The sequence below is a fragment of the Oncorhynchus kisutch genome, linkage group LG9 (genome assembly GCF_002021735.2).
Source record: "Oncorhynchus kisutch isolate 150728-3 linkage group LG9, Okis_V2, whole genome shotgun sequence".
Lineage (NCBI taxonomy): Eukaryota > Metazoa > Chordata > Actinopteri > Salmoniformes > Salmonidae > Oncorhynchus > Oncorhynchus kisutch.
The window spans coordinates 33,176,123-33,195,420 of record NC_034182.2 but is presented as its reverse complement, the minus strand read 5'-3'; the positions used below and the strand labels follow the sequence as shown (position 1 = coordinate 33,195,420).

Below are 19,298 nucleotides of genomic sequence, written 5' to 3'. Positions count from 1 at the left end.
AATGGTATCAAACACATAGAAACCATATGTTTGCCGTTTGACACCATTCCAGATATTCCATTCCAGTCATTACCATGAGCCCGTCCTCCTCAATTAAAGGTGCCACGGCCACCTGTGGTTCTTGCATAACCCAGAGAGATAGTTGGTTTTGCGTTTTTCCTCCACACATGCAAAGCATGCTGGGTCGATATGTAAACATAGCAGTAGGGCTCCAGAGTGTCGCAGTGGTCTAAGGCACTGGATCTCAGTGAAAGAAGCTTCAGTTCCCTACAGTTCCTGGTTTGAATCCAGGCTGTATCACATCCGGCCGTAATTGGGGTTCCCATAGTTAGATAAAGGTTAAATAAATAAAATATACTTAGAGAATGGTCTGGGACAGTGAAGTAGGTCAGCTGAAATAATAGAGTACGCAACATTTGGTTCTGGGTTCCGAGATTACGGGTAGTCTCTAGACAACCTTGTCACGCACCCATGTCACCATGTTCATCCGCAGGGACTTTGTATATTTAAAAAAAACTCATAACTCAAGACTGCAGGTATTGAGAAAAGACTGAAGATTTTAAGTATTACTTAAGAAATAGCTTTAATTGATTTTAAAAGTTCCCTGAAATGTTTCCTTTCCCCCTAAACAAAATAGAGCCTCATGTCTCAGCACCGAATGACATCAAAAAGAGAACGATAAATTAAACAAATATACATGTGCTAAGTGTATCATAATCATAGTATCAGACCGCTTCACAAGAGAGAACTCAAATGTATATCTTTTTTTAACAATGAAAAAAACATTCTGATAACCAGAGCTACAAGTAAAAACAAAAGTGGCAAAAGAAAGTCACGGTTTCAGGGGGAGGGATAACAGCAGTTATGTTCAACAGGTATAAAAAATACTAACAGGCAACTGGCCAATTAACTGGTAACAAAGCATCGTGGCTAGGCAGGTCAAGATATGAATACTTGATTTAATTGGTCCAAATCATAAAAGCACAAGCTAAAGTGCTGTTTGGGGGGCAGGTGAGGAGGAGGAAGTCCCACCAGATGGTTAAGGCAGTGGGAGGAGGGGTCTTAGCTTACCTAGCTAATTCTAAACAAAACCCTAGTCCCTACACTTACGCAGTTTGTGTTGTACTGAAATTGTTGGACTAGTATCCGAAATATGGTGAAAATCCCAACATGGTACTTGTACTATCTGAGAAGGTCCGGTCACAATTTTCCTAGCTGTCAAAAGATCCGGATGGACAGTCATTTACCGCCATATAAAAAAACTATACAATAAAAAATAAAACGTTTTACAGTTTGAACTGTTTTGAAACTAATTTCCTGCAATTCTACACATTTTGCCATGTCTTGCATGTTCATGACTACATTTATTAAAATGTTGGTCCGTCCCTATTGACCCCTTTCTGGGTCCAGCGTATGGCTGTCTAGGTGGAGCTATTACCATCTTGCTAATATCTATCCTTTCAGAAGTGCCTACATGTAGGAACTAGGGTTTGGTATTGGGCATTTAACTTGGGAGTCGCAACTTAATGTTGGTCTGGAATAGACAGGAGAATGAGGACCGACGTGTCCTGGCCTTAGTCCGAGTCGCTCCTGTCTTCCTTTGTAAGCAGCCGCATTCCGCTCTTCGGGGCCATTGCTTCTTGCTTGAGGATCTTTGCAGAACTAAGAAAGATAAACAGAGGGTGAGACTGTTTACCATTGAGAGGAGAACATGTATGTTGCAGGTAATAGATGTGTGTGTGGGGGGGGGGGGGGTAATGCATGTAAATGGTACATGGGGATTTTAGGGAGAAGTTCCTGTCGTCAGGATGGCTGCCGCTGGTAGCTTACCCTTTCTTCTTGTATTTCTCCTGCTCAGCGGGAGGAATGTGGTCCATCAGCTCCAGACTGTCATTGATCTTCTTGAGCCACTCATAGTGCTCTCGGCCACGGACCTGAGAGGAGAGGGAGGAAGTGAGAGGGGATTTCCCTTGGGCACAACCATGCAGTAGAGATACACAAATTCTCCCTCACAAAAGTGCCTCTGTCTGTCAGCTTGTGTGTGTGTGTGTGTGTGTCATTCCCTCACCTGCAACAAAAATACATTGTCCTTGTCTTCATCCTCGGTGCTGGAGCCATTCTTGATCTTCTTGCTGGTCCCTGGAGGGGGCAGGGCCTGTTGGGACTCTGAGGGGAGAGGAGACAATGTCAACAATGACATAGGAGACGAGGGTTGAGACGTGGAGCGAGTCTTACTTCTCTTGGAGATGTTGGTGGTCTTGGTCCCGTTCAGAACGTTGTTTGTGTTCTCTTCTTCGGTCTTGCGGTCCCGGCCGGGACAGGCACACACACGGACCTCGAAACAACGGCGACCCAAAACCTGACCCCTAGAAAGGAAGCAAAGGGGTGAAGAATAGTGAAAGTTAGATGCAATAAACTCACGGGAGCAAAACACACTAGGGATGTACATCTTTCACTTCCAAGATGATTCGATATGCATCTAGATACAGTGCATTCGGAAAGTATTAACCTTTTTGGGATAGGGGGCAGCATTTTCACTTTTGGATGAATAGCGTGCCCAGAGTGAACTGCCTTCTACTCAGTCCCAGATGCCAATTTATGCATATTATTATTCGTATTGGATATAAAACGCTGAAGTTTCTAAAACTGTTTGAATGATGTCTGTGAGTATGGCAGGCGAAAACCTGAGAAAAATCCAACCAGGAAGTGGGAAATCTGAGGTTTGTAGTTTTTCAAAGCTTGGCCAACCGAATACAGTGTCTATGGGGTCAAGTTGCACTTCCTAAGGCTTCCACTAGATGTCAACCGTCTTTAGAAACTTGTTTCAGGCTTCTGCTATAAAGGAGGGGGAATGGGAGCTGAATGAGTCATGGGTCTGGCAGAGTGTCTCAGGCTCGTGATGCGCGCTCACGACAGAGTTAGCTCTCGTTCCAGTGCTTTTTTTCAGACAATGGAATTCTCCAGTTGGAACCTTATTGATGATTTATGTTAAAAACATCCTAAAGATTGATTCCATACATCGTTTGACATGGTTCTACGACCTGTAACGTAATTTTGAGTTTGGACGTAGTGCTCGTGCCTCATGAAGATGGATTACTGGGCTGAACACGCTAACAAATGGCTATTTGGACATTAATGATGGACTTTATGGAACAAATCAGTCATTTATTGTCGAACTGGGATTCCTGGGAGTGCATTCTGATGAAGATCAAAGATCAAATGTTATTTCTAACTTCTGTTGACTCCAACATAGCGGATATTTCTTTGGCTGGATTGGGCTCTGAGCGTCGTACTCAGATTATGCTTTTTCCTTAAAGTTTTTTTTTAAATCTGACACAGCGGTTGCATTAAGGAGAAGTCACTTTAATTCTGTGAATAACACTTGGATCTTTTAATCAATGTTTATGATGAGTATTTCTGCAAAATCACCGGATGTTTTGGAATCAAAACATTACTGCATGTAACGCGCCAATGTAAACAGATTTTTGGATATAAATATGCACATCATCGAACAAAACACATGTATTGTGTAACATGATGTCCTATGAGTGTCATCTGATCAAAGGTTAAGTGATTCATTTTATCTATATTTCTGCTTTTTGTGACTCCTATCTTTGGCTGGAAAAATGGCTGTGTTTTTTTTTGACTTGGCTATCACCTAACAATCATGTTGTGCTTTCGCTGTAAAGCCTTTTTGAAATAAGACACGATGGGTAGATTAACAATAAGTTTCTTTCATTTGCTGTATTGGACTTGTTAATGTGTGAAAGTTATATTACATTTCGCACGCTGCCTTTTCAGCGGAATGTTGTCGAGGGGTTCCGCTAGCGGTGCCACCAGAGATTCTGGGTTTGCACCCAGGCTCTGTCGCAGCCGGCCATGACCGGGAGGTCCGTGGGGCAACGCACAATTGGCCTAGCGTCATCCGGGTTAGACCGGTAGGGATATCCTTGTCTCATCGCTCACCAGCGACTCCGGACCGGGCGCAGTGCGCGCTAACCAAGGTCGCCAGGTGCACAGTGTTTCCTCCGACACATTGGTGTGGCTGGCTTCCGGGTTGGATGCGCACTGTGTTAAAAAGCTGTGCGGCTTGGTTGGGTTGTGTTTCGGAGTACGCATGGCTTTCGACCTTTGTCTCTCCCGAGCCCGTACGGGAGTTGTAACGATGGGACAAGATAGTAATTACTAACAATTGGATACGACAAAATTGGGGAGAAAAAGGGGGCCAAAAAAAATGTAAAAGAAAAGAAAACAAAGAGTATGGCTGAGCTCTTTAAAAATCACTTTATTAAGTCAGGATTCCTATGACTCAGACACTCCTCCTTCATATACCAGCCCTTCTAATGTGACTATTCCCAACACTCCACCCTCTTTCCCCCCTGCCCTGCTACACAGCTTCTCCCTAAACTCATTTAGATCGTTGTCTGTGTGGTTGTAGTGGTTGGAAGGCAGTGCTTAGTATGCAGTGCTTGGAAGGCAGCCACATTGGTTCCTTTATTTAAAATCTTAATAGGACTATTTTTCAAAAGTGTTGGAAAAACATGTCAATAAACTGACTGGCTTTCTTGATGTCTATAGTATTATCTCTGGTATGCAATCTTGTTTCTGCTCAGGTTATGATTGTGTCACTGCAACTTTAAGGTCCTCAATGTCACCATTGCCTGTGACTAAGCAATGTTGTGCTGCTATCTTAATGGACAAAGCTTTTCATACGGTACACCATTCCAAACTTCTGGGTCGGCTAAGGAGTATTGGTGTCTCAAAAGGGGTATTTGGCCTGGTTTGCTAACTACCTCTCTCAAAGAGTGCAATGTGTAAAGTCAGAAAATCTGCTGTCTCAGTCACTGCCTGTCACCAAGGGAGTACCCCAAGCCTTGATCCTAGGCCCCATGCTCTTCTCAATTTACATCAACAACATAGGTCAGGCAGTAGGAAGCGCCCTCGTCCAATTATATGCAGATAGTCTTTTACCCAGCTGGCCCCTACACGGATTTTGTGTTGTAGAGAGTTCAACAAAGCTTTCAGTGTTCAGACAGCTTTCTTTGCCCTTAACATTGTTCTGAACACCTTCGAAACCAAAAAGGTATTGTGGTCGTGTAATAAGATTTCACCACTGTCTCATAATTTAATGGTATAGACCAGTGGTGGGCAAACTTTTTGGCTCGAGGGCCACGTCGGGATTGAAAAATTCAACGGATGGTCGCATTTTTTGGGGGACCAATTGTTTGTTAAAACAATTTGCGGGGGCCTCCCGAGTGGCGCAGCGGTTTAAAGGCACTGCATCGCAGCGGTTGTCACTACAGACCCGGGTTCGATCCCAGGCTGTCACACAGCTGGCCGTGACTGGGAGACCCATTGGCCCAGTGTCGTCCGGGTTAGGAGAGGGTTTGGCAGGCTGAGATTTCCTTTTCCCACCACCATCTAGCGACTCCTGGTCAGCGTGCATGCGCCCAGTACACCACAGGTGTATGGTGTTTCCGCCGATACATTGGTGCAGATGGCTTTCGGGTTAAGCAAGCATTGTGTCAAGAAGCAGCGTGGTTTGGCTGGGTCGTGTTTTGGAGGACGCACGGCTCTCGACCTTCGCCTCTCGAGTCCGTACTGGAGTTGCAGCGATGAGACAAGACTAACTACCAGTTGGATACCACGAAATGGTATCCATGGTATCCAACGGTCTAACCAGGTTAGACCGTTTGGAAGTTGACAGTTTTACTTCTTCTCCTGTGTCAACCATGCAGTGCGGGTAGCTTAGGCTACTTTTATTCCGGTATAACAATTTAACACTACATTTCATTAAAACATAACCGAGAAAATTCATTGTCACAACAAACAAAAAAAGCAAATATTTGGAAAATAGCATGCGCAATATTAGGCATGCCGACAGTGACATGCCAATATGGCAGATCAGGAATAGGCCTACTTTTCATTACTCAGTGCTCGTAGCTGCGCACAGTATGCAGTTTTACTAGGCTACTGATATTTCGTGGGGTTGTTCGGCATGCAAAATGACTTGAAGATCAATGACTCAAAACAATGACATGCTGAAGGCACGGACGCAGTTGTCACGATTCTTAACGTTTGCGATTCTAGGCGATTCTTAACGTTTGAACCAATTTTGTGACAGATGCATGCTACATTCGGATCGGAGTCCCGCTGACAGACGCACTCATATCTTAAATTTTTCTACCGGGGACAGATCATACATCCCGAAAAAAAACGCACATTACGGAAAATGTAACGCAAACTCAGACCCTGATGCGCAATTTCCAAAATAAACAAACACAGTGAGAAGGGATATGGAGAGACACTTACTCCTGGGTCTCCAGGGTCAGGATGGTGAGGATGGGCCGCCTGTTCATACCACCCATGCAACTGGAGTTACACATGAAGTTCAGGAGAACAGTAGTCGTTTCAGAGCCCATCTATACAAACACATATACACAATGGTAAGCTTCACTTGAACGTACATTGACAAATGCAAAATAGACAGATGTCTCAATGAAAGTGTCAAGAGAAATGGCAAATAAAATACCATTGATAAGAATGAATAGAACGGTCTTGGAAGCTCAAATCCAGCCAATTTAACTGGTAAACGCATGGGTCCATAATGGCTTCCTGGTATGGTGATATAATGATTTCCATGGTAATGTAGAATGTTCATTCAAATGATACAAACTGACGTGGCTATTGTTTAAATAATTTCATTTGAGTTGATTCAACAAATCGCAGAACAGATTGATGGGGTACACTTCCTGCCTTGCTCATCTGGGTACACTTGCAATGGCCGCCAGTCCACCCATTATGCCATAATTTACTTGAATGGGGAGGACCGTTCTATTAATTCTCTTTCTATATGGTATACCTGAGGAGGCTCATAGGGCAGCAGCACACTTTGACGCTTGGTGTTTCCATCCTCCAGGTATTGAGCCCACTGGCTCCCCTCCACCCTAATCAAGTGACTGCGGTGGACCACGCCTAGACAAAAAAAACAGGAAGTAGACAAGTAGTGAGGGGGAGTCTCCTCTGTTTCTGGGACAATCTTTTACATGAGGTATACCTTCACTCCATCTCTCTGAGACCATGGAGAATATTATGATTAGATTTGCATGGGTTTCATTTCCTCTTTATTCATTTACATGGCTAAATACAAAAACGGAGCCAAAATAAAATCATGCATATTAGTCCATTTTTTTCCACTCTAAGGGCAAAATACTTATTATCTTCATCAGTTTTGAATGTTTACCGTAGACTATAAACACACACCCACCTTCATTGTTATCTGAGGCGCTCTGGTGGTGGGGGCAGCGCCGGACCACCTCAGAGACATGCTCAGACTTCTTGTAGATAGCGGTGGCCCTGAGGATGGCTCCTGGCGGGGGATCCATGGCCATCAACACCTCCACAGGGCACGTCTTAGCCAGCTGGCAGTACAGCTTGTTCAGCTGCACAGAATACTGGGAGGGGAGCGAAAACAATGAGCAACCAGTTGTATGTGTCTATAGGAATGTTATTTTTGAAACAAAGTGGTGAATTGAATTGATAAAAAGTGGAAAGAAACAAGCACTTTGGTGAAGTTATTTCACTTCGGCGATATTTTGTGTGTGAGTATTATCCGTTTATAAAGTTTACATAAAATACTGAACACTAGCAAAGGGTGGGCTTAACACCGACAGGTATAAGATCATAATACACATTAACAATTATATGAATATTCTGAAGAAATCGTAAATACCCTGTTTATAACTATACATTTTGACCAAAAGGGCTGCATTTTAACCCTTTCCATAATGGAGCCCTTGTGTGGAACATGCCCTGTCATGTCAGACCCATGCATTACTGCAACCTACCAGCATGCAACTCCTCAGTTCCAATGAATGAGTTGCAGGGGGCGTTAGTTTAAGGGCAGCACACCCTAACTCAAGCCTGATAGACCTATCATAGTACGGTGACATGTGAGTCACTGTGGAAACCTTGCTGCTATTGGCTGTTTTAATCCAAATACTTTTTTGCCAAAACCTTGAGTTTCAGCAAATCGTCACAATGAACTGGATTCCAGTTGAATGCAACCACAGGGAATTAGAATGAGTGGAATATCCTTCATCTCTGTCTGAGGTAAAGTAACTGCAATTTACTGTAATTAATTGATTGAAATGAGACCATGGATTAAACTGGTTTGAAGCCATTTTACTGTTACTTTTTTGACAATCACAATAGGTACCTTAATCAAAATAGATGTTTCCTCCAGAAGAGAAAAGTAATTCTAAAGTTGAAAGAGAGAGATCAATATATATATATATATATATATATATATATATAGCATGTGAATATACAGTGAGACAAGGCTTCTTAAAGGGTGGGGCTGGACCCCATGGAAGGCTGTGTTTCATTCCTATAGAGTACCACAGTATGAGTCATAATACCCATAAAGCCTAGCAGTCAAACAAGGAAAGGGTTCCAACCATTTGTCCACCATAAATTCCCCCCACTGGGCAGTAGTTCCCAAACTGTGGGGCTCATTCTAGCTTTAAACTTCCTCTTGAAAATTGCAATAGTAGAATGCACAAGGTGCAATTTCTATATTTGGCAGTGTGCATCATCAGTTTCTCTTGTCATGTTAGTCATTGCATACCTTAGAAAGCAATTTATAACTTGCCAGAAATGTCCAGATCAACTAGTCCATGGCAGACAAAGTGTTTTTAGGTAGGTTTTGTAGCCCATAGATATTGTAATTTGTGTCACTCAAATATCACATGAATACCCATTAGACATGCCAAAACGTATAGAATTGCTAGAAAATCTGCTTTAAACCTGCTAAATGTTCTCCGCCAACAAGAGGGGTGTGAAAAGTGTTTCATGAACATTGTTAGTGCCCATAGAAATAGACGTGGCGCCGAATGTCCCCCAATGCTAGGGGCCCTGAGGGAAAAAGTGTGGGAACCCAGGCCATAAGGGATTTTAGAAACACTTAAAATAAGGGCTGTGTTTTGTTTAGACTTACCCTGGTGTGACATTTTGATAACCACGTAAATCGCTCTAGGACAAAGTGACTAATATATTCGCCTGTATTTACCTCTCAAAAATTAAATGTGCAGCTATTTAGTTGCTAATGTGGCTATCGTAAAGAACTATAAATGCCGTGATGATCTGGATGAGACTGACTTGAGGCAAAGCTAAGAATCTTTGGATTAATTATCTAACGTTAGTTAAAATTTGTAATGATTAAATTGGCTAAATGTCTTTAAAATGTATAATTCTGAAGTGTCTTGTGCAAGTTTTAAATGGGGCGGCAGGTAGCCTAGTGGTTAGTGTTGGACTAGTAACTGAAAGGTTGCAAGATCAAATCCCTGAGCTGACAAGGTAAAAATCTGTCGTTCTGCCCCTGAACAAGGCAGTTAACCCACTGTTCCTAGACCTTCATTGAAAATAAGAATTTGTTCTTAAAAGGTAAATTTTTTTAATTATGGACACAGTACCTGTTAGCAAAGGAGTCAGCTAGAGATGACGTGCAGGAGCTTGCAGGGATTTGCAGTATTCCATCATGTCTACTCTGATGCTAATTAGCATTTTCGAAACAGAATAAATAGAGCCGAATATATTGATTGAAAAAGTCACCTTGTTTGAGAGAGATTTACATACTTAACCGCCAGGGTAAGGCCACGCAAAACACATCACTTATTTTAAGTGATAAATGAACATATTATCATGAATTATAAACTGAGTGGTAAAATATTTTCACTGTTCTAATTACGATAATAACCAGTTTATAAAAGGCAACTCTGGAGTTTGTGGTATATGGCCAATATACCACAGCTAAGGGCTGTGCTCAGGCACTTCTGTTGGGCAGAAGAACAGCCCTTAGCCATGGTATATTGGCCATATATACCACACCTCCTCAGGCCTTAACTATACGTGTGTGCATGTATTCAGGCATGAGCATGTGCAGTAAGCCATATGCATGACACTCACAGTGGAGGTGACAGACTTGGCGGTACCCGACTTCTGGAATCGCAGCTGGAAGCCGTGCTTCCCAGGGTAGTCGTTGGTGGAGGGGACGGTGGAGGCGGGGGGAGGCACGCTGTCCAGGGTTGACACAGAGGGCTCCACAACCGGGGGCTCCAGCAGTTCAAACAGCACCTCGTCAAAGACCTTGTGGAGAGTCGCGTCGGGAAGGAGCTGTGAGGGAGGTAAGTGGATGCCATTTATCTACAGAGGAGTAAAGCATTCAAATTATCAGTTGCTTGTTACATTTCTGTCTGAATAATGAAACAGGAGTGCCCACCATGGAAATCAAATTACCAGAGAAAAAAAATAATCTAACTCAAACAATCACTGGGGGGGGGCTCATTAGCCCATTCTAAAAATGTGTGGCGTCACGAAAATACTTCCTTTATGTCATGAGGTAGACAATCAAACGTACCGAGACATCCAGGTCAGACCAGTTTTCAGTAGCAACCAGTGGAATACTGGGCCCCTGAGGTGTCATACTATAGAAAAGAAATCACCAGATCAGTCATTATTATGGCCCTGAAAAGACCTATGCAGAAAAGGTGCTTTAATACATTGAACAATGTCTCTGGGCTTCCACTCACACAGAACCACCTCGATCTAGTCTAGAAGTAGCTACCTACCTTGGTAGTCTTAAACATAAGTCTGTGGTCCTAAAGGTTGTTCAAAACTTACTTGCTCTCCCAAAGCTGCTGGAAGGAACATTGGCCCAGGGGGGGGCTGAGCTCTTCCATCCTGTATCCGTTCACTTTCTCGACAGCTCACAAGACAGTTTGGGAGGAGAGGATTGGACACAGGGACACAAGGAGGGAGGGAGGAAGGCGATAGGATCTAGGAGAGAGCACACCCATGTAATTAGTTAAGAAAAAAATCTATACTAGTTTTAGCAGCTACCGGTGTCTTCAAAACAATACATTTATGGAATGAGTGGGGAAAGGGGGACAACAGCTCCCAAGTGGCACAGCAGTCTAAGGCAGTGCATCTCAGTGCTAGAGGCGTCACTACAGACCCTGGTTCGAGTCCAGGCTGTATCACAAACGGCAGTGATTGGGAGTCCCATAGGGCGGCGCACAATTAGCCCAGTGTCGTCCTGGTTAAGGTTTGGCCAGGGTAGGCCGTCATTGTAAATAGGAAATTGTTCTTAACCGACTTGCCTAGTTAAATTAAAAAAATAAAAAGGCTAGAATGCAGACAGGGGACGGGTAATGACCGACTGGGTTGTGTAGTTAGCTAGACAGCAATGTGAGCAAGTGGTGCCACGGTATTAGGCTAATCCTCATCTAAATCTATGATTAACTTGCAACCCACCCTATACAGAGAGAAATAATAAAGGGGTCTTTATGTATACCATGGTTCATTGGACAGAGCCTATGAGGAACATGAACGTCGTTGTTGGAGGGCAGGGATCATCAACCAGATTTCTACATTTGTATATGATCACATGCATCTCTCTTATGCGTGGGAATACTTGGGAACATTTTTTTTTTTAAAGTAAATCACTTGAAGCGGATTTCCTTGGGGTTTTGCAGTCATGTCTGACAATAAAAATTCAAAATAAAGACTTATTTTTTTTCTCAGAGAACTTGGGGGCAAAATAAAACCACCTGTGGGCCAAATCCAGTTGGGGAACCCTGTTCTAATGTAAAGTTAAATGAATACACGGTGAAAATAAGATATATGGTAAACACAGGCTTAGGATATCTTATTTCTTGTTCTATGAGAACCAGCTAAAGAACTTTTTTGTAAATTCTGAAGTATTTATATTATAATAAAAACGGTTTCATAATTCATAAAGATCATGTTAACTGGCATAGACAGCTTTCGGTGTTCCCAAACATTGCCGCACGAGGGAGATGCGCGCAAATTGTTAGATAAAAGTTATTATTATAAATATTATAAATATGAATTTCAGTACCCTGCGGAAAGGCCGCAGTTGTACATGAAACACATTGGTACAGATAAGCGTTTTCAGAATGGACCTTTTTACAAGTATCGACTGAAGGTGGCTCAATCTTGTTTCTGACAAATCGCGCGAGGGTTTGAGCGTTCCTCAGTTATGGCCTAGCATGTCCTAGCTAATTAGCGAGCAGGTTAGACACCCAAAACAGTCTGAAACGTAAGCGATTCGTGATCATCATCCCACTTCCATGTCATATAATACTACAATGTGTAGTGGTTAAATTTGTATTAATACAACGAATACAAGACACACCAAACTTCACCCACCATCTTCCACTAAAATCTGCTAGCTCAGCTGTAAGCTTGACTGGCTTTTTTACTAGAATCTCAAATCAACAACGACCACAAACTTTTCCAGGCAAAATAATTTGCTACGCTGCCTAAAATAAATAAAACATGGATTTATACCTCGCCTCCCGTTTATGAATCTTTTCTTGCAGCACCTTGGTTCTCTGTCAATGCAATCCGTAGCAGCTATAAAGCAAAATATTTTGTTTCAGTGAAAAGCGTGCATTTCGGGGATTTCCCCAATAACCAGTATAGGGGAGGGGCTGTGCAGAGTTCACAGGCCACCAATCAGAGGCCGCGCCCACCGATGTGTATGTTTTTAAATGAAATTGCGCGAAATATTCCAAAAACAAAATATTAGGTGGATACATTTAACATTTTGGTATTGCTAAAATTATATTGGCTGAATGCAGGAATGAAAACAAATATTGTGGCGTTTGAGGCACACCATTCATTGCACACTGGTTATCATGCGTTGTATCATCACATTGCATTGCATAGTTCATGTTTTGTGATAATAATGTCTGATAATGATGTCTAATTTCTCAGATTATGTGCATGTCCAAAGATTATGAACTCATGCAAAATTATTTCCTTCAAAATAAAATAAAAATATATAAAAAGTTGCATTCGTTTAGAAAAGACATGCCTGCTCCTCAAAATGTCCTTATTTCAACTGTTATAACGGCTTAATGTAATTCACCAATATTCATTCTTCCACCCTAGTTGATATGCCTAAATTATGGAATATTGTTGATGATGAGTCGATAGGCTACTAGCATTGATGGCACTAGTAGCCCTGCTCTTAAGAGGGATAGCTGACTAGCTGACCTTTGAGTGAATATTCAAGCTTGTTTATTTGTCATGTACACATGATATGAGAATAAGAGCACCTCCTCCCAGCTGCCAACTGCACTGAGGCTATGAAACAGTGTCACCACCGATAAATCCATAATAATTTAGAATTTCAATAAGCATATTTCTACGGCTGGCCTTGCTTTCCACCTGGCTACCGCTAACCAGGTCAACAGCCTTGCACACCCCACAGCAACTTTCCGAAGCCTCCCCCATTTCTCTTCCACCCAAATCCAAATAGCTGATGTTCTGAAAGAGCTGCCAAATCTGGACCCCTACAAATCAGCCAGCTAGACAATCTGGATGCTCTCTTTCTAAAATGATCTGCCAAAATTGTTGCAACCCCTATTACTAGCCTGTTCAACCTCTCTTTGGTATCGTCTGAGATCCCCAAAGATTGGAAAGCTGCTGCGGTCATCCCCCTCTTCAAAGGGGGAGACACTCTAGACCCAAATTGCTACAGACCTATATCTATCCTACCCTGCCTTTCTACGGTCTTCGAAAGCCAAGTTAACAAACAGATCACCACCCGTTTCGAATCCCACCGTACCTTCTACCCTACGCAATCTGGTTTCCGAGCTGGTCATGGGTGCGCCTCAGCCACGCTCAAGGTTCTAAACGATATCATAACCGCCATCGATAAGAGAAAATACTGTGCAGCTGTATTCATCGACCTGGCCAAGGCTTTTGACTCTGTCAATCACCACATTCTTATTGGCAGACTCAACAGCCTTGGTTTCTCAAATGACTGCCTCGCCTGGTTCACCAAGTACTTCTCAGACAGAGTTCAGTGTGTCAAATCGGAGGGCCTGTTGTCCGGACCTCTGGCAGTCTCTATGGGGGTGCCACAGGGTTCAATTCTCGGGCCGACTCTTTTCTCTGTAGACATCAATGATGTCGCTCTTGCTGCTGGTGATTCTCTGATTCACCTCTACGCAGATGACACCATTTTGTATACTTCTGGCCCTTCTTTGGACACTGTGTTAACTAACCTCCAGACGAGCTCAATGCCATACAACTCTCCTTCCGTGGCCTCCAACTGCTCTTAAATGCAAGTAAAACTAAAAGCATGCTCTTCAACCAATCGCTGCCCACACCTGCCCACCCGTCCAGCATCACTACTCTTGACGGTTCTGACTTAGAATATGTGGACAACTACAAATACGTAGGTGTCTGGTTAGACTGTAAACTCTCCTTCCAAACTCACATTAAGCATCTCCAATCCAAAATTAAATCTAGCATTGGCTTCCTATTTCGCAACAAAGCATCCTTCACTCATGCTGCCACACATACCCTCGTAAAACTGACTATGCTACCGATCCTTGACTTCGGCATTTACAAAATAGCCTCCGACACTCTACTCAGCAAATTGAATGCAGTCTATCACAGTGCCATCCGTTTTGTCACCAAAGTCCCATATATTACCCACCACTGCGACCTGTATGCTGTCGTTGGCTGGCCCTCGCTTCATATTCGTAGCCAAACCTACTGGCTCCAGGTCTTCAAGTCTTTGCTAGGTAAAGCCCCTCCTTATCTCAGCTCACTGGTCACCATAGAAGCACCCACACGTAGCACGCGCTCCAGCAGGTATATTTCACTGATCATCCCCAAAACTAACACTTCCTTTGGCTGCCTTTCCTTCCAGTTCTCTGCTGCCAATGACTGGAACGAATTGCAAAATTCACTGAAGCTGGAGACTCATATCTCCCTCACTAACTTTAAGCACCAGCTGTCAGAGCAGCTCACAGATCACTGCATCTGTACATAGCCCCTCTGTAAATAGCCCATCCAACTACCTCATCCCCCATACTGTTATTTATTTTATTCCTTTGCACCCCAGTATCTCTACTTGCACACTCATCTTCTGCACATCTATCACTCCAGTGTTTAATTGCTATATTGTAATTAATTTGCCACTATGGCGTATTTATTGCCATACCTCCCTTATCCTACATCATTTGCACACACTGTATATATAGACCTTATCTATTGTATTATTGACTACATGTTTGTTTATTCCATGTGTAACTCTGTGTTGTTGTTTGTGTCACACTGCTTTGCTTTACCTTGGCCAGGTCGCAGTTGTAAATGAGAACTTGTTCTCAACTGGCCTACCTGGTTAAATAAAGGTGTTCTCAACTGGCCTACCTGGTTAAATAAAGGTGTTCTCAACTGGCCTACCTGGTTAAATAAAGGTGTTCTCAACTAGCCTACCTGGTTAAATAAAGGTGTTCTCAACTGGCCTACCTGGTTAAATAAAGGTGTTCTCAACTGGCCTACCTGGTTAAATAAAGGTGCAATAAAACAAATTTAAATAAATAAATATACATGGATGCAGAGTGCAATAAACTGCTTAGCATTCTTTCAGGTTCACCTCTGGAAAATGCAACAACAATAGAAAAATAAGCTATTGAATACAAAGACTAGGAAAAACACAAACTTTATGAAGTAAAAATAGAATGATAATTTAGCTAAAATATAATACAAGAAGGCACTCAAGCGAATTGACATTGGATATTTACACATGCATGTGCAGGACCAGGAAATTATCTTGATGGTACCAACCTGCAGTAAGAACCTAATCCTGATCATAGTAGTAGGCTACTGTATATAGACATATCTAGGATATAGATACCATGAATGGTGTTAGTAAGGTCACTTCAGAGCAATGCAAACAGATAGAAAATAACTACATTTGAGTTGTACGGTGCACACAAGCACCTAATTCGATCATAACCATATCTAAATGACAAACACATGCTTAACCATTCTGAATGAGACAGCAGTACTAACTGATTAAATAGCAGCGTGTAAAGATATTATAAGAACATAATAAGTACTTACTAAACTCTTCTAGTTTTCAGTCTTATAAGTCTTGGCCAAGTTTGCGTGAATGGATTTCAGATAGTTTTATGATTAAGGCATTAATAATACAAGTCGATCTATCATCATATTATTATTGTTTTACACAGTGTACAGTAGTTTACAAGGATGGGACTGCATAGTTGAAGTCGGAAGTTTACATATATTTAAACTCAGTTTCACAATTCCTGACATTTAATCCTAGTAAAAATTCCATGTCTTAGGTCAGTTAGGATCACCACTTTATTTAAAGAATGTGAAATGTCAGAATAATAGTAGAGAGAATTATTTATTTCAGCTTTAATTTTTTTCATCACATTCTCAGTGGGTCAGAAGTTTACATACACTCAATTAGTATTTGGTAGCATTACCTTTAAATTGATTAACTTGGGTCAAACATTTCAGGTAGTCTTCCAATAAGTTGGGTGAATTTTGGCCTATTCCTCCTGATAGAGCTGGTGTAACTGAGTCAGGTTTGTAGGCCTCCTTGCTCGCACACGCTTTTTCAGTTCTGCCCACACATTTTCTGTAGGATTGAGGCCAGGGCTTTGTGATGGCCACTCCAATACCTTGACTTTGTTGTCCTTAAGCCATTTTGCCACAACTTTGGAAGTATGCTTGGGGTCATTGTCCGTTTGGAAGACCCATTTGCAACCAAGCTTTAACTTCCTGACTGATGTCTTGAGATGTTGCTTCAATATATCCACATCATTTTCCACCCTCATGATGCCATCTATTTTGTGAAGTGCACCAGTCCCTCCTGCAGCAAAGCACCCCCATAACCTGAGTATGCCACCCCCGTGCTTCACGGTTGGGATGGTGTTCTTCGGCTTGCAAGCCTCCCCCTTTTTCCTCCAAACATAACGATGGTCATTATGGCCAAACAGTTCTATTTTTGTTTCATCAGATCATAGGACATTTCTCCAAAAAGTACAATCTTTGTCCCCATGTGCAGTTGCAAACTGTAGTCTGGCTTTTCTATGGCGGTTTTGGAGAAGTGGCTTCTTCCTTGCTGAGTGGCCTTTCAGGTTATGTCGATATAGAACTTGTTTTACTGTGGATATAGATACGTTTGTGCCTGTTTCCTCCAGCATCTTCACAAGGTCCTTTGCTGTTGTTCTGGGATTGATTTGCACTTTTCGGACCAAAGTACGTTCATCTCTAGGAGACAGAATGCGTCTCCTTCCTGAGTGCTATGACGGCTGCGTGGTCCCATGGTGTTTATACTTGCATACTATTGTTTGTACAGATGAACGTGGTGCCTTCGGGTGTTTGGAAATTGCTCCCAAGGATGAACCAGACTTGTGGAGGTCTACAATTTTCTTTCTGAGGTCTTGGCTGATTTCCCATGATGTCAAGCAAAGAGGCACTGAGTTTGAAGGTAGGCCTTGAAATACATCCACAGGTACACCTCCAATTGACTCAAATGATGTCAATTAGCCTATCAGAGGCATCTAAAGCCAATTTTCCAAGCTGTTTAAAGGCACAGTCAACTTAGTGTATGTAAACTTCTGATCCACTGGAATTGTGATGCAGTAAATTATAAGTGAATTAATCTGTCTGTAAACAATTGTTGGAAAAATTACTTGTGTCATGCACAAAGTAGATGTCGTAACCGACTTGCCAAAACTATAGTTTGTTAACAAAAAATGTGTGGAGTGGTTGAAAAACGAGTTTTAATGACTCCAACCTAAGTGTATGTAAACTTCCGACTTCAACTGTATCTACTTTTTGAAATCAGTCCTACCGTTACACAACGACAGATACAGGGAACGGGTCCTAGTCGATGAGAATACATCTTTGCTGAGGCATCTGTGTTATTTGCAGAAGAGAGGCGGTGATGGGATTTTCAAACAGAGTGGTTGCCTGGTAAAAACATTGCTAAAATAAAATGCCTTCAATATTGTGACTCTGGCTGATTGCTGAACTTTGAAAATATCCCATTGCTAGGAACTGATTTAGGTTATCAGGCTAGTCTACTCTTCACACTAGAGTTTCCTCACCATTAGTGAGCTACCACTGTCTCTGAAAAGAGGTACCTGGAACCAAATCGGGTTCTTCAACAGGTTCTCCTATGGGGACAGCCAAAGAACCCTGAAAGGTTCTAGATAGCACGCTTTTTTTTCTAAGAGTGTGTGTTTGCTCTTATGGTTACAGGTCTCAAGGAGTTGGCTATGCAAGTCTAACTAGTTATAATCAGTCTTTTATTTAGAATCTAAGTTAAGCATAGATAGACATCCATACTAGTATAGCATGTGCTCCTTTTTTGCCAATAGACACCATTGCTTTCTAAGTCTGAGACTTGTTGAACGCACAATTGGCTATAATGCGACATCCGTTTTCTGTCACACATCACATTACTGTAAAATGTTTAAGAACTGGCACTCTGGCAGCCCCATTTTACTAATCACACACACACACAGTGCGGAAGCGAATCATTACAGAGGAACAGTAATCACATCGCCTGACACACAGCAGGTCACCTGTTTGACTGGCGGTGGGGCAGTCACATGGTCCGTGTGCGTCGGTCAGTGTGGCGGTGTGACTTTCCATCAGATAACACTCTCTGATTGGTGTCACTTCCAGTTTTGGAACAACACAACTGACATTTGCACTGTGACTGCCCAAACATTGTATATTTGTTCTGTTTTCATTTCTTTGTTTGGGCCAGTTCTGTTTTTTTTAAATCTTTGATTGGGACAGTTGGTTCTTACAGGCACCACTGTGTATTATCTGTGTCTGTCCCGGGATACAGGTATGTAGGTCTACATAGACCCACACACTCTTAGAAAGAAAAGGTGCTATTTAGAACATAAAGGTGTTCTTTGGCTGTCCCGATAGAAGAACCCTTTGAAGAACCCTTTTTGGTTCCAAGTAGAACCATTTTGGTTCCAGGTAGAACCTTTTGGGGTTCCATGTAGAACCCTTTTTTTAAGAGTGCATGTCATGTCGTCTGGAGGTCCTAGGCCACTGTTCTCCTGGTATAGAATTTCTTCCTCATTTAGTGTGGGCCATACACATGACTCACTGGCCAGGGGCCCTGGCTTTGGACGATGGTGTCAGGTTCAGCTCCTCTTTCTCAATCTGTGCCTTAGATTAGAGTATGATAGAGGGGAGGGGGGAAGGGGAAGATGTGAGGAAGGGAAAGTGGGGTGAGATGCGAGCTTGTTCACAGAGGGTGTGGGTGAGTTGTATTGATAGATCTAGTCCAGACATTTTTCCATTGCATTTTTGTCAGGTCCTGCCTTGCCCCTCATAACCCCTACCAAGACACACCTCCCAATTCACACCTGCTAGCTGTCCCCAATTTCCCCAGCCACCCCTACTTC

At 42.5% G+C, this 19,298-nt stretch overlaps 1 protein-coding gene across 4 annotated transcripts; it reads right to left on the bottom strand.

The window, feature by feature from the left end:
• Window positions 1–564: 564 nt before the first annotated feature.
• LOC109897084 (cellular tumor antigen p53-like) lies at window positions 565–12,546 on the bottom strand. Of its 4 annotated transcripts, none has more exons than XM_020491612.2 (11): window positions 12,373–12,546; window positions 10,681–10,836; window positions 10,418–10,484; window positions 9,967–10,203; window positions 7,268–7,454; window positions 6,863–6,975; window positions 6,313–6,422; window positions 2,236–2,366; window positions 2,069–2,166; window positions 1,831–1,934; window positions 565–1,662 (listed from the first exon to the last, which is right to left on the bottom strand). In XM_020491612.2, the coding sequence occupies exons 2-11, from the start codon at window positions 10,737–10,739 to the stop codon at window positions 1,575–1,577; spliced, it is 1,194 nt and encodes a 397-aa protein (XP_020347201.1). In that variant the 5' UTR covers window positions 10,740–10,836; window positions 12,373–12,546; the 3' UTR covers window positions 565–1,574. The 4 variants fall into 4 exon arrangements, with proteins under 4 accessions (XP_020347201.1, XP_020347202.1, XP_020347199.1 ...); XM_020491613.2 differs by having other exon boundaries at window positions 9,967–10,173; XM_020491610.2 differs by having other exon boundaries at window positions 2,069–2,366; window positions 12,373–12,509.
• Window positions 12,547–19,298: the final 6,752 nt, after the last annotated feature.